Below are 14,627 nucleotides of genomic sequence, written 5' to 3' on the forward strand. Positions count from 1 at the left end.
TTTCTTTTCCAACTGATGCTTATCATTCCATGACCACTAAGCCATCTCATTGGGCTGTTTGGGGAGGGCATTTTTGCCCCTTAGTTGTTTTTTTTAAAATAAAGATTTTTGTACCTCTCCAACCTCAAGACTACCCTGAGCATGCTGATACCTCCCACTCATTACTCCACAGACATGTTTCGATCCATTTCCCATGGTACTCACGACCTGTGTTTGCTATTAGAGAGAGAGATTTATTTAATCAATTGTAGTCAGTGTTAGGATGATATGTTTGATAACACAGAGGACTTCATTGCTGTCTTCCAAAAATATTGATGCTGAAGTGACAGCAATTGTAGGACTGAGGTTTTCCATTGGTTGCTGTTGTGGGGGAAGCACTTTTTGTGGACATCCTGTAAGCAAAAGCTTAGGGTGGGAGCTATTTATTATTACTATTATGCTGCACCCACAGAGTTAAACTGAAAGTTATTTTGTTCAGCTGTAGGTTTCTCTCTCAGCACCTCCCTAGACCCACTCCCTATGTTCTTGTCTCATCTTGCTTTCCAGATTTGGCCTACTAGCAGAGCCAGGATAGGATTCTCTGCCCCTAATCAGCCATGAAGCTTTCATAATGGTCTCAGAGCTGTTGCTATCTCTAAGCTTCAGTCCTTTGTTTCTTCCTTCCCCGTTCCTCATACAGAAAATGATCATTCTAATCAGCCATCAGTGTATGTGAGTACACATGTTTTTGTGCATGCGTGTGTGTGTGTGTATGTGTATAATCCTCAAGTGGGTGCTAGGTGGGTGGGTGGGTATCTGATTGGCAAAGCACCCCTATACGTAATAAGTGATTTCTACAATAAGGATTTCTACCCAGGAGGCTGGTGGGTGGATTATGATTTGGTAAATGTTTTGTTCTGTCTGCTTGAAAGACAACTAGAGTCTGTTATCATTAAAGTGTGTTCATGGAGCAAAGTGGATGTCCAGCCTTCCACCCACTAGCCTCTTGAAGATTTGTAAAAACTTTGAATTCTTGAGAGGGGACAGTGCTAGCGGTTGGATAATTCTACAGGCATTTCATTCTGTTTTCCTTTAACAATGTGACAGACTGACAAAAACATCCATCCACCAGTTGAGGAAAGTCAATGAGCACTCAAGAGCACCCTGGGGTTAAGGAAAGGTTTTGAATCTGCACACCCGTGGTCACACAGGCTCAGGCTTTTAGAGGTGAAGCAATATGCTTGCCCATGGACAGTACCAATGGTCTGTCTCACCAGGTTCTCATGGAGATAGTTGAAATAATCATAGACCTGTAAAACATTAAACATTAGCCTGGGGAGGAGAGTTACATTTGAATCCTTGGTCAGCCATGAAGCTAACTAGTTGGCTGTCTCTCAGTCTAACCTATCCCACAGGGTTAGCCCAATATATGCTAAATGCTAGTCAGATTGTAAGTATTTAATCAGGGCCAATCGTATTTTTTAAATCTTTGCAAAATAGCTAGTTATTCTAGGAATCATCAAGATCATCATAACGCTTTGAGTTCTTTGGGAGGAAAGTTGAGATATAAAAATATAAATATTGGGTTGGATGCAGACTAACAGTGCAATCCGATACACATTTACTCAGAAGTGAGACCCACTGGATTTATTCCCTGGAAAGTGGTATGTATAGGATTGGAGTATTAGTTAGTTGCACTAAGTTCCCATTGAAAAATCAATGGGTGAAATCCAACTGGTGTCTCACCACCAATGGAAGACTTCCATGAGCAGGATGGGGAGGGGTAAATCTCCCAACCCCTTCAATCCCCCATCCCCTTCAATCCCCTGCAACCCCACCTCCCCTACCAAAATATCTGCACGAGAGGATCAGGGGAGGAGAAGAAGGGAGAGAAAGTTCTCATGTGCAGTGTTGGACATGGAACCCTATGTGACTTAAATCATAAGTAGCTTGCCCCAAGACTAAGTTGAACTAGCTTAGCCACAACATCCATCCAACCCATTGTAATTAACGTAGGAGCTTTCTGAGTCCCTGGTAATGAAGTGGATTGGGAATAACTCTTCATCGCAACATGCCTTTTGCCTTGCTAATTAACAAGAAAGGTGAGCAGCTTCTGGGCTCTTTGTCAATCATTTGTTTTCAGCCATTCTTTAAAGAAATGCTAAGAGGCTGCCCTTCCACCTCTCAGCCCCCATCATATTTCACATGAACAGCAGGTAGTCACACGTGCGGTGCGGTCGTTGTTTCCGAAGCCCCATGGCAAGAGACAAGCTCTACAGAACATAGAAACACAGCAGCTTAGAGTCATACAGCAGATAGGAGGTGTCCCCACATCCAGCGGACCAACACACAGAAAAAAACACATCATCTCATCAAACCAGTTACAAGAAATATTTCCACAAGGAGTCTGTACAGTCGACGGTAAGAGGAAGGGTCACAGTTCCTTCCTTACATTTGGATTCAATTATCCAGAACAGTGGATGTTGTTGTTTTTGAGTCCAGTGTCTCCTCTCTTTAAAGAAAGCAAGGAAAAAAATTCTTTCCCCATGCACAGTAAGGAAAGATCCTGTTTTCTTAGGCTTATGAAGAGACTATATTACACATCAGTACATTTAACGAAGCTTTGATGGTCACTTGTTGTCAAGAAAAGCAACACTAGGCAGGGGCAGTTCTGAGCACAGAAATGAGAGGGGAGTGCTTCACTCTTCCTTTCCTTTGTCAGCTGCTTTACCCCTCCCCGCAATCTCCCTTAGCCGATTCCCCTCCCCTCATATAGGGTTCTAGAGACACATGTTTTACCATGCAAAAAGGTGCCTAGACCCATATGGGGGAAAGAGCAGTTGAGGAAGGGGCAGTTTGGAGCAGCAAAATGTGTGTGTGGGGGGGGGAAGTGTTAGCCACAAGCAGAGTGGCAGCTGCTGAGATAGTGAGCAGTAAAAAAGGATGAGGCTGCTGAAAAACAGCCAAGTGGGATGGGCTCTTTTGCCCTGACCAATTAGCATCTCTTGGAGGCAGCTAAGGCATGAGGCAGCTTGTGCCTGGGGAATGACATCACCGTTCTGTGACATCACTGGCCTATGGCATTACTGCCCCACTCATGCTTAGGGTATAGCTGGCCATTCAACAGCAGCCTGTCTGCATGGGGCTGTGAGAGCCATCTCCTGGGTAAAGATATAGGGCTTCCCTCCCTCCCTGCTCAGATGCTGCTGATGGCTTTCTGACCACTTCTGCCTCTTCTGCCTGGCCACCGTGATGTACCAGCCCTGCCCCAGCACTTCACTGCTCAGAACAGTCTCCTCCTGGATCGATGTTTCTTCACACGAAAACTCCACTGGGGTTTCATGACCTGCTTTTGCTGGTAATGCAAAACCCATCCTGAAAATTTGAGAAAATAAAGAGGGCCATCATAAACTCCTCAATTTTCTAAAGCCCCCGCAGATGATGTAACTGATCCTACCTACATTTCTTCAGAGCCTCTGTAAATTAAAAAAAATCCATGTGTGTGTGTGTGTGCGTGCGTGCAGTCGTGCACAAACACACACACACACACACACACACACACACACAGCCATATAGAGAGTGTTTGTGACTGTTGATCAGGAAGGTAGGTTGTTCCCTGAGGAGTTCCGGCAAAAGCAAGTTCCCCCCTCACCATTTCGTTTCCAACATCATTAAAACAAATCTGCAAAATGTGTTCTTTTATAACAGGAAGCTGGCATGTAGGAAACATGGGATTTCCACACACAGGCACAGTCTGTCTCTGAATACCAAATATTGGGGATAAACAAAAGAGGGAAGCAACTGCCAGGCATCTGGCTGGTGGCTGTTCGAAAGGGAAGATTGGGCTAGAAGGAATTTGATGTGATTCACTGTGGCAACAATTCCCATGAGTTCTTCTGAGTCAAAACAATACTTTTTGTTTCCCTGTTTCAACTCCCCCCAAGCCCCCGACCATAATGAACTTGAAACATTTGTTCTTTCCACATTAACTCATTAAGACACTTGAAGTGGTTTAATTGACCAAATGGTTCATCTCAGGTTTCCATTAGGAAACCTGACTGGAATCCATGCTGCAATATGAAAGGAAAATTAGACTTTAACAGCTGTCAGCATCTTTGCTGGCTTAGATGCTCAGTATGCTTTAAGCAGAACAGCTGCCTCAGTTTATTGTAAGAGAAAACAGGGAGAGCAAGCTCATCTCTTCATTTTTTTTGTCCCTTCTTCAGTCATGATGATATTTTGTATCCCTGATTTCACCCCTTGGTTTTATATTCTAGTCATGCTCATACATGGCTGTAGTTGCTGCATTGCGTAAGAACCTTCCAGCGTGCGTTAATCAAAGTGGTGAGCATTTGTCATCAGTCTGGGTGTGCCTGCTCAACAGAGTGCATCTTTAGGTAAAGAGAGGATGTTGGTACATGTGGACTTTTGTTTTTAATGCACAAGAGATTATGTGCATTTAATGCGCAAGTGATTATATGCAACTCTCCACCACCACATAAGTTCTGACTCTGCTCCTGTGCACATCCACCAAAGCTTACTGTCTTTAAATGGTCCAAGGAAAGCATGAAGAAAGCCTTCTAAGCCTCCATTGTCCAGAGGCAGAAGTGTATGGTGCTGCAAGGACCACCCCTTTCTTATAAACAATTTGGGGGATTGTTCTTTGTTTCTTTCTTAGTCCTGCTCTGTGCTTCAGCTCCAATGAACCTCGATTTTGGATCGCATCAAAAATTCCCATGCAATGCTTTTCTGATCAATACTTTCTGGTGATCTGTTGAAGCAACTCAAGCAGCAGCAGCAGGTGATGAATTTCCTCTGCCTCTCAGCTTCCAACTGGTGCAGTGGTGACAATGTAGTATGAGACCAATACAACCAGGTTTGGCATGAACTCTTTCATTTCAAAATGCTTCATACTTGCAATGCCAAAGTCTAAAGGATCAGTGGCATTACAGAATCCAAGAGTCAAACTAAGACCCAGTCTTTAAAGAGAAAGGACACAGTGTCCTTCTGAAGTACAATGATTCACTTTTCCAAACTGTGGGAGTGATTCTCCAACGGGTTCCTCCTCCCAACTCCCCATGAGTCTCCAATTCTGGGCCAGAAACACCTGAGCTTCAAAGAGCCGTTATCTGCGTGAGCTCCGACGTGGGTGTTGTCGGGCTCTGCTGGCTGACAGGCACCATGGGGATTTCCACGCCTAGTCATGCCGGATTGTTAGTCCCATCCGAATTCTTGCATGCGTAAGCCACATCCTTGGCGATGCTGCACATTCGGTTGGACATCTGCAGCTCTTTCCTAAAGGCAGAAGGGAAGCAGAACTTCTTGAAACACGTCTTAAAGTTCTCATCTAAGAAAGCATAGAGGACCGGGTTCAAGCAGCTGTTGGCATAGCCCAGCGCGGTGCAGAAGTACAAGATGGCTAGCTTGAACTCATTGTCAGCCTTGGCCCCAAGACACCGGACCAGGACAAAGATGTGGACGGGTGTCCAGCAGATGATGAAGACGGCCACCACTACCAGGACCAGGCGAGCAATACGTCGGAGATTTCTGTCCTTCTCCTTCGATCCAGAGAGGACGCGGACATTCTTCAGACGCCTGATCATGAGGCTGTAGCAAATTGTTATCACCATGACAGGGATCATAAAGGAGAAGAGGAAGATGCAGATTCCAAATATTGGATCCCAATAATCCACAGGTTCAGGGAGTCTAATTAGGCAGTCGATCTCTGCAGAGGCAAGAAACAAAGGAAGCATTTGGCCTGGAAAAGGATGTGGCTTGCTACACCATCAATGATATATTGCCCCAAAATTGCAGGCTTATTTTTTTAAAGGGAGCTATATAAACCATAAGCAAGATTTGAGATTCATGAGCAAGAGAGAGCCATTGGCCCTGCCCGTTCTTGCATATCCCCATTGCTGTTCCTGCAGGTCCCCACACATTGGGGTCTGGATGTCCACAGCAGTGAGCCTTTTCTACTCAGGTGGGTTCCCTCCATATCATTTAGAGTCCAGGAAGATCAGTGATCTAAATAACATGGGGGATCCTACTTGAGCAGGAGAAGCTTTGTGCTGCAGACTTTCAGGCCTCACCTGTTTTCCCTCAAAGAGTGAGTTTCTCACAGAAACTGGAAAGTGAGTCCGCCATATCTGTTAAAGGTATCATCACCAGAAAGAGCTGAGGAGTGTCTTCTGATAGTCAGAGAACAAGATCTTTCCCTCCTCCACATTTTGTGACACCTTCCAATGGCCCCCCTGGGCACTTTCATTTGTCTCTTCCCCAATGACGTACTTTCTTTTGCCTTCAGCACTCCAGTATTGGGTGACCACTTCTAATCTCCAAGAAAGAGGAACTGCATCGCCAAAGAGGACACTGGTTTGCATGAAATGTGAATGTGCTAGTTTATATGTATAAATGCAAATTTAGAAATAATCATTATACTTTGAATAGAAATACAGTCCATCTCACCATAGCATGGAAGACTGTGACCAGGTGACCTCTGTGCCTGACCTGTTCAGTCTGCTGCCCAGGTGCTAAGTTTTGATGGGCAACGTTCTTCTGTATCTTCATCTTTAACCCAGAATTGGACAGGATAGCTCTTCAAATGGACAATGGCTTTGGACAGAGGACTGTAAAAGAGGACACCTGGCCACCCTACATGATGGGCTACTAACCCAGGTGTGCCCTATATCCAGGGGGACTGGGTTGCAGGGAAGAGGAGAACCAAGAGAAGGTTCTGCAGCTCTGTGCAATGAACACCATCCCTTCCCCAATCTTTTCTATCACACTCATTCACTTCCATTTTGCTGAAGTTCAAGAGCAAGGGCAGTGAAGAACTCCATATGTTTGTGTGTGTGCAGGGGGTGGGGGGTGTCTGTCTGTCTGTCTGTCTGTCTGTGTTGCATGGAACATTCAAAATTTGGTGAATGGACACTTTCACAGTTGAATGCTGATGATCCCAGAAGATGTTTGTGAAGACACATGAGATCCAACTTGCTGGACATACATAAGCAGATGGAGAGAATCACATTTTGGCAACTGTCAAAATATTACAATGGGGGGGTGTTCACTGAATTTATTTGGAATTTAGAAAGCTGCCTATACCAAACATAGGGATGTCCATCATTTGAAAATCCAGCCCTTTGGGGGCCTAACGGATTCCTGCTGCCCAGGTGGCTCAGCTTTATTTGCAAGTCAAGCTGCAGGTTTTTCCTGAAATCCAGGAACTTTGGGGGGTTCCCCCCTCATAAATAGAAAGTTGCGCAAATTGCAGCCACACTTTGCATAATTTGTGCTAATTGTGGATGTAATTTGCACAGCATGCCTCTGCAATTTGCGCAACTTTCTATTTACGGGGTGGGGGTGGGAATGGAAAACTGAGAGCTTGCCTGACTCAATGCAGATCTGGGGGACAGAGCTCATGAAAGCTTGGTGAACTCCACCCCCTGGACAGATTCCTCTGATAACCCTAATCAAATCTGTTGGACCAACTGATTCAGTATTGTCTACAACAACTTTCCACAACTTGGTATCCTCCAGATATTGTTGCCTTATACTAAGGATGAGTGAGAATTCCATGGAATGTGGGAGGAAGTGAAGCTAACAGATTCGTCGATCCCCACCTACAACTCCTGTCATTCCTGACCATTGGCCAACGCTGTCTGAGGATGGCAGGAGTTGTAGGCAACATCTGGAAGGACCCAGATGGGGAAGACTGGTCTGCAGTGACTGCCTGCACCACTCCAAGGGTTCATAAAGGGGTCTTTCCCAACTCTACCTAGAGACTGCCTGGAGACCTTCACATATGAATCCTGATATTCACCAATTTGAGCACTCACTGTCACATACACTGGATAGTCAGTGTGGTGTAGTGGCTAGAGTGTTGGACCAGAACTGGGAGATCCAGGTTCACATCCCTGCTCAGCCACTAAAGCTGACTGGCTAACCTTTGGTTAGTCACTGTCTCTCAGCCTAACTTACTCTACAAGGTTGTTGTGAGCAAGGAAGGAAGGAGGACCACTTAAACACTTAGGCTGCAACCCTATACACACTTATGTACTGAACTCAGTGAGGCTTGCTTCCGAGTAGATATATACAGGTTTGCCCTGTTAGGCCTGAACTGTAGCAGAGAGCTACACAACACCTACTCCACAGGCTGGGTGTCATGCGTGATGCCTTGGCCATCAGAAGCACACCAAAGAGCCTTCGCTTTTGCCTTCATTCCCCAAATTGTCCTGGGAGCTTGAGTGATATGTCAAGGGTGGTATTAAAGCTCCAGCCGAACCCATGTAAGCTCAAGATTGGTCAGAGTTATTTCACATGTGGCAAGCAGTCAGGGAAGGAAATGTGGGCCCCTGGAGTCTTACTGGCAAGCGCTAAAGATAACTCTGCTTTTGGTCACTCCCTGTCAAGACAAGTGTTGCAGGAAACTGACTAGGCTGATACTGTGTGTGTGTGTGTGTGTGTGTGTGTGTGTGTGTGTGAACTTAGCTGTCAGGTGTATTAATAAATTCAAAGTGCTCAAACCATCAACACCCCTGGCTTATATGATTTTGTCACCACTGCCTGTTTCTCAGTGGTGGTAGCACTCTCATGGTGGTAATGTTCTTGTAGTGGCTGGTGGCTGACAGTTTGTTTGTTTATTTATTTATTTATTTATTATTGCATTTATATCCCGCCTTTTTTCCTCTTGCAAGGAACCCAAGACGGCTTACATTATCCTCCTCCTCTCCATTTTATCCTCACAACAACAACCCTGTGAGGTAGGTTGGGCTGAGAGTGTGTGACTGGCCCAAAGTCACCCAGTGAGCTTCCATGGCTGAGTGGGGACTAGAACCCGGATCTCCCAGCTTCCAGTCCAACACTCTTGCCACTACACCACACTTTGACAGTTGCCATTTTTATTTTCCAAAATGCCTCTTGGGTTGGGGCCATGCCCTTAGGTATTGAAGTTCTGAGAGGGAATTGGGGTGGGGGGTGGGAAATGGTGGCCCTAGTTGCTAGCCCTTGGGAGGAACTCCCCTTGCTGCAAGACATTCCCTCCCTCAGCCCTGAAAATACACCCAACCCTTCAAAAATGGCTATATTCTTACACACACACTTTGCCAGCCCGTGAATTGGACTATAAAATGGGGGACGGAATTTTGGCCCAACCTTATAAGTTTAAAATCTCTCTCTCTCTCTCTCTCTCTCTCTCTCTCTCATTCTCATTCTCTCTCATTCTCTCTCTCTCTCTCTCATTCTCTCTCTCTCTCTCTCCCTATCTCTATACATAGACAGACACACACACAGACAGACAGACAGACAGAGACACAGACAGACAGACAGACAGACACAGACACAGACACAGACACAGACACAGACACAGACACAGACACAGACACAGACACAGACACAGACACAGACACAGACACAGACACAGACAGACAGACAGACAGACAGACAGACAGACAGACAGACAGACAGACACACAGACAGACACACACACACACACACACACACAGAGTATATATAACCACAGCCAAGTTCTCTCCAGCCAACCAGTTCAGGGACTTCTTACAACAACATCATATAGATTGTTGTATTTAAAACACCTGTGTACTTCTATATCCTGAAAAGCATGGAAGAAAGTAAGGGCTGGGGTGGGGGGATGACAAGCAAGAGAGAAAGAAAGAAAGAAAGAAAGAAAGAAAGAAAGAAAGAAAGAAAGAAAGATAAATAAATAAATGTATGTTATGCCAACTGTTGTGGATTTTTTGTGTATTGTTCATTCTGGGTTGTGAGAGGTGGAGGAGAGAATATTTGGGTGTTTGATACATGTGTGGTGGACGAATACATTTAGGACACAATCCTACCGGGATAGGCAGACACCTCTGAACTCAGAGGCGACCGCCTATCCAATGCAGGGCAGGAGAAGCATGGAGGGGATTGTTCCCTCCGAACTTCAGCTGCCCTGCATTTGCGGCCAGATAGCCAATTTTGGCTATCTAGCCGCAGGAAGGCAGAACAGGGGAGGCAGCTGCCAGATGACACATAGGATGTGTTGTACTGGCATTTCCGCCTTCCTTGCCCCAGAACGCCCCCCGGAACGCTCTGTTTTTGGAATGCGGGGCCGTTCCAAGCTGCCTGCAAGATAGCGCAGGACAGGGGGGAGGTTGGTTCTCAGGGAATCAACTTTGGAGCACGGGCTCTGAGGTCAGTTCCCAGAAACCGACGTATCCTATGGCCATCTAGCCACTGAGTAGCAGCCATAGGATTGCTCCCTTAGCACTGTATTTTTTTTTAAAAAAAAAAAATTAGCCCAGTTCACATGGCACAAGGGTGGTTAACAAGCCATGGTGGCTTGTTAACCACCCCTATGCATGCCAGTCATGCGCTGGCTCATTTCCCTAATTACCCTCTCTGGGTGTGAGCTCTTGTGACATCCAAAACCAGCAAGGGTGGCTTTTGGGGGTGGTTAACAACCCAGAACCCGTGGCCTGTTGTAGGGTTGTGGTGTGGTTTGTTAACCACTCCAGGAAGCCACCCTTGCTGGTTTCAGATTGCATGAAAAGCTGCAGAGCGTGCATCGGTGATTGTGTAAACCGGGTCATCGTGTCTATTTATATTTGCATGATTGTGTTATACTGATTCTGGTTTATATTGACTTTGTCTCCTTAGTTATATCGATTATAGGTTTTTTTTAATCTTTCAAGACTGCTTTTGCAGTGGGAAGCAATGCATAAATTTAATAAATGGGGGGGGATGCAAAGAAAGAAATAATATTCCATGTGCCTATCATCCTTGAAGCTCTCCAAAAAGTATCCAATAAGGACATCTTCCATCATTTTGGGCAGACTTCCCATTCTTTGCATATGAGGTCACTCACCTGACTCTACCACAAATAGATTAACAGGGACTTCCTTCTAAGAGAATTGCAATTAGGAGTGCTCAAAAGTCACTTACCTCGTCTTGCAGCTTGCTTCGCGGTGGGGGGGAGGCGCTTCACTTCTCCCCCTGAAATTCAGGCTGGGGGGGGAAGCGCCTCACCTCGCCCGGCCGAAATTCAGGCCAGGGAGGAGGCGCCTCGCCTCGCCCAGCCATGAAATTAAAAGTTTTTTAAAAAAACACGCCCCCGTGATAGGCTACGTGACGATTTACATAGCCTATCACGGCTAGATCTGCAAAGTCAGCCGTGATAGCCTACGTTAATCATCACGTAGCCTATCACGGGTGACTTAAAAAAAAAAAAAGCGCGTATGCAAATGGCGGCCCCCATAGGGAGCCGCCATTCGCGTTCCTTATTTGGTCGCTGTAGTCTACGTAAATCTCTACGTAGACTACGGCGAAAATAAGGGCAATGCAAATAGCATTGCCCTTATTTTCGCCGTAGTCTACATAATCTTTACGTAGACTACAGTGACCAAATAAGGAACGCGAATGGCGGCTCCCTATGGGGGCCACCATTAGCTGTACACGCTTTTTTTTTTTTTAAGTCACCCGTGATAGGCTACGTGACGATTTACGTAGCCTATCACGGCTGACTTTGCAAATCTAGCCATGATAGGCTACGTTAATCGTCACGTAGCCTATCACGGGGGCGTTGTTGTTTTTTTTACTTTTCTTGGAATGGCGGTGGCGGCAGCCGGTCGAAAGACTGGCTGCCGCCCCCGCCCCTGTCGAAGCCCTGCCGAACCGCCGCTGTGACCCGCCACCGGGAGCGACATTCGGGAAAGGTAAGTCCCATACTGGGGGGGGGGGAGAATTTCTCCCCGAAACTACTTCGGGGGGCCGAATACATTGGGACTCGGCCCCCCGAAGTTTCGGCGAGAAATTCTCTGACACCCATAATTGCAATCCATAGGATTGCACACTAAGGCTGAAGTCCTATACCCATTTACCTGGGATCAAGCCCCATTGGATTCAATGGAGTTTACTTTTGAGTCGACATATATAGGATTGCACTGTAAGGGAATGAACTTGGATGCCCAGTCTGCTAGGATCTGTCTTTTTGCTATGGCTGCAGGATTAGTGTTTTAGCTATGGTAGCCATCTATCCATCTAGTTTGGTGTACGTTGAAAGCCCATATGGCAGATGAGTTTGTTGAGATCAAATATCTTAAGGACATGGGGAAAAACATAGACTGAAGAACCCAGTTTATAATTAGAGATGAAACAAAATATTTACGCACCATCATTTTCATTTTCAGTTGATCCCATCACCATCACGGGGATACCAAAGACAGAGGCCAAGGCCCAGATGCAAACGTTGACTACTTTAGCCTTGTGGGGGGTGCGGATGTCCAGCGCCTTGATGGGATGGCAGATGGCGATATAGCGGTCTACACTCATCATGGTCAGGGTGAAGGTGCTGGTGAACATGTTGTAGTAGTCGATGGAGATGGCAATCTTGCAGAGGGCATTCCCAAATGGCCAGGATCCCAAGAAAGTATCAGTGCCTTGGAAAGGTAATGTGATCAGGCACAAGGTGTCAGCCAGGGCCAGGTTAAAGATGTAAATGTTGGTTGCTGTCTTCATCTTGGTGAATCTAGACACAAACCAAGGAAGACACAAGATGGGAGAGCTGGAACTTAGAGATGTCGCGAATGCCCAACTGGGTCCAGGACTCTGTCCCCCCTGCCTGCTACCCCCAGACCACACCCACTGAACCCCTGCCCTCACTCACCCCCACCCGCGCCCTCCTGGACTCACTCAGGGCCCATCCAGCGAGCGCCCGCCATTTTGTCACTTTTTTTGTTTAAATGAAAAAAAGGGAGTCTAAAAATGTGCATATATGCAGTTTGGGGCAGAGAAAGTTTAATATGCACAATATTACCGGCATAATGCCTTTCTCTTTAAGCTCCCTTTTTTCATTAAAAATGGTGGCAAAATGCTGGGCGCTCACCAGACTGGCCCAGCATCAGTGCACACAGGCACCAAGCTTCTGGGGGCACGAGTGGGGGTCCAGGGGGGGCGAGCAGGGGTGCTGCTTCAGCAGGCGCCCAGAGAACCCAGGCTGGGGTGAATTCACACAGCCCTACTGGAACTAAATGTTGCACACATCTGACCTTCTGGGCAACATTTTCAATCATTTCCAAATTCCACTTTTAACATTTGACCTCAATGGATGTTTTTGTTTTGTTTGTTAAACTCTCATCTTCATGTACTGTAAAGTAGGGATGTACAAATCCCTTCCCTGGCTCCACGCAGGGGCATCCGCGGTGGGGGGGAGGCGCTCCGTCCCTCCCGCCGGAATCCTCAATGGGGGGAGGTGCTCCGTCCCTCCCCCTGGAATCCTGCCCGGCTGGCTGTGCTCCACGGCCAAGCTGCGGTGCCACTGGCCGGCTCGGGCTGTCCGCAACCGGACATCCGGCCACTGGGCAGCCCTGAAGGGACGAACATGGCAGCTGTTGTAGCCGCCGCCATTTGTGTCCCTGTATTGAGCCATGATAGGCAACATAAATATTTCCGTAGCCTATCATGGCAGGGAGAAAAACCTCAGCCTACGCAAATGGAGGTAGCTGCCTCCATTTGCATACGCTGGGGTTCCCCCCCCCCTGCCGTGATAGGCTACGTAAATACTTACGTAGCCTATCACAGCCTCCACAAGGATGCAAATGGCATCCCTGCATTAGCCGTAATAGGCTATGTAAGTATTTACGTAGCCTATCATGGCTATGAAGAGGAGGAAGCGAATGGCGGCCACAGGACGGCCACCATTCGCAAAGCAGCACAGATGGGAGCAGGTAAGTGCTCCGTTTCGCGCGCCTTTCATGGGGTGGGGGCAGTGGGGACTTCATCCCGCATGCCTTTCGCGGGGTGGGGGGTGGGGGCTTCATTCCGTGATGGATTTTAGGGGGCCGAATGCACTGGCATTCGGCCTCACCGGGATCCGTCACAGAATTCTCTGACATCCCTACTTAGGGATGGCGGAGAATTTCTCCCTGAAACTTCGGGGGGCCGAGCGCCAACGTGTTCGGCCCCCCGAACAAGTTTCGGGGAGAAATCCTCCAACCCCCCCCCTGCACACTGCACCCCCCCCCCGGGACGGGACTTACCTTCGCCGAATGTCCCTCCCGGCGGCAGGTCCGGCCGGCGGTTCGGCGGGTGTTCGTCCGGGGCGGGAGCGGCAGCCGGTCTTTCGACCGGCTGCCGCCGCCACCATTCCAATGAAAGAAAAAAAACAAACGCCCCCTGATAGGCTACGTGACGATTCACGTAGCCTATCATGGCTAGATTTGCAAAGTCAGCCGTGATAGGCTATGTCAATCGTCACGTAGCCTATCACGGGTGACTTTAAAAAAAAAAAAAGCGCGTACGGATAATGGCGGCCCCCAAAGGGAGCTGCCATTCCCGTTCCTTATTTGGTTGCTGTAGTCTACGTAAACATTTACGTAGACTACAGCGACTAAATAAGGAACGCGAATGGTGGCTCCCTATGGGGGCCGCCATTAGCGTACGCGCTTTTTTTTTTTTTTAAAGTCACCCGTGATAGGCTACGTGATGATTGACGTAGCCTATCACGGCTGACTTTGCAGATCTAGCCATGATAGGCTATGTGAATCGTCACGTAGCCTATCAGGGGGCGTTTTGTTTTTTTAAAAAAACGTTCGCGTTCACAGCTGGGCAAGGCGGGAAGCCTCCCCCCCGGCCTGAACTTCGTGGGGGGAGCA

At 47.3% G+C, this 14,627-nt stretch overlaps 1 protein-coding gene across 1 annotated transcript in view; it reads right to left on the minus strand.

Moving 5' to 3' along the window:
* Window positions 1-2,358: 2,358 nt before the first annotated feature.
* OPRL1 (opioid related nociceptin receptor 1) overlaps window positions 2,359-14,627 on the minus strand; it is a 54,084-nt gene continuing 41,815 nt past the window's right edge. Inside the window, exons 2-3 of the mRNA XM_084848425.1 lie at window positions 12,147-12,502; window positions 2,359-5,704 (exon numbers count right to left, since the gene is read on the minus strand). Of these exons, the coding sequence (XP_084704551.1) occupies window positions 5,181-5,704; window positions 12,147-12,502 (880 nt within the window). The 3' untranslated portion in view covers window positions 2,359-5,180. The remainder of the gene's footprint in view (window positions 5,705-12,146; window positions 12,503-14,627) is intronic.

The sequence above is a fragment of the Heloderma suspectum genome, chromosome 4 (genome assembly GCF_057233095.1).
Source record: "Heloderma suspectum isolate Gila_16-S chromosome 4, 16-S_ref, whole genome shotgun sequence".
Lineage (NCBI taxonomy): Eukaryota > Metazoa > Chordata > Lepidosauria > Squamata > Helodermatidae > Heloderma > Heloderma suspectum.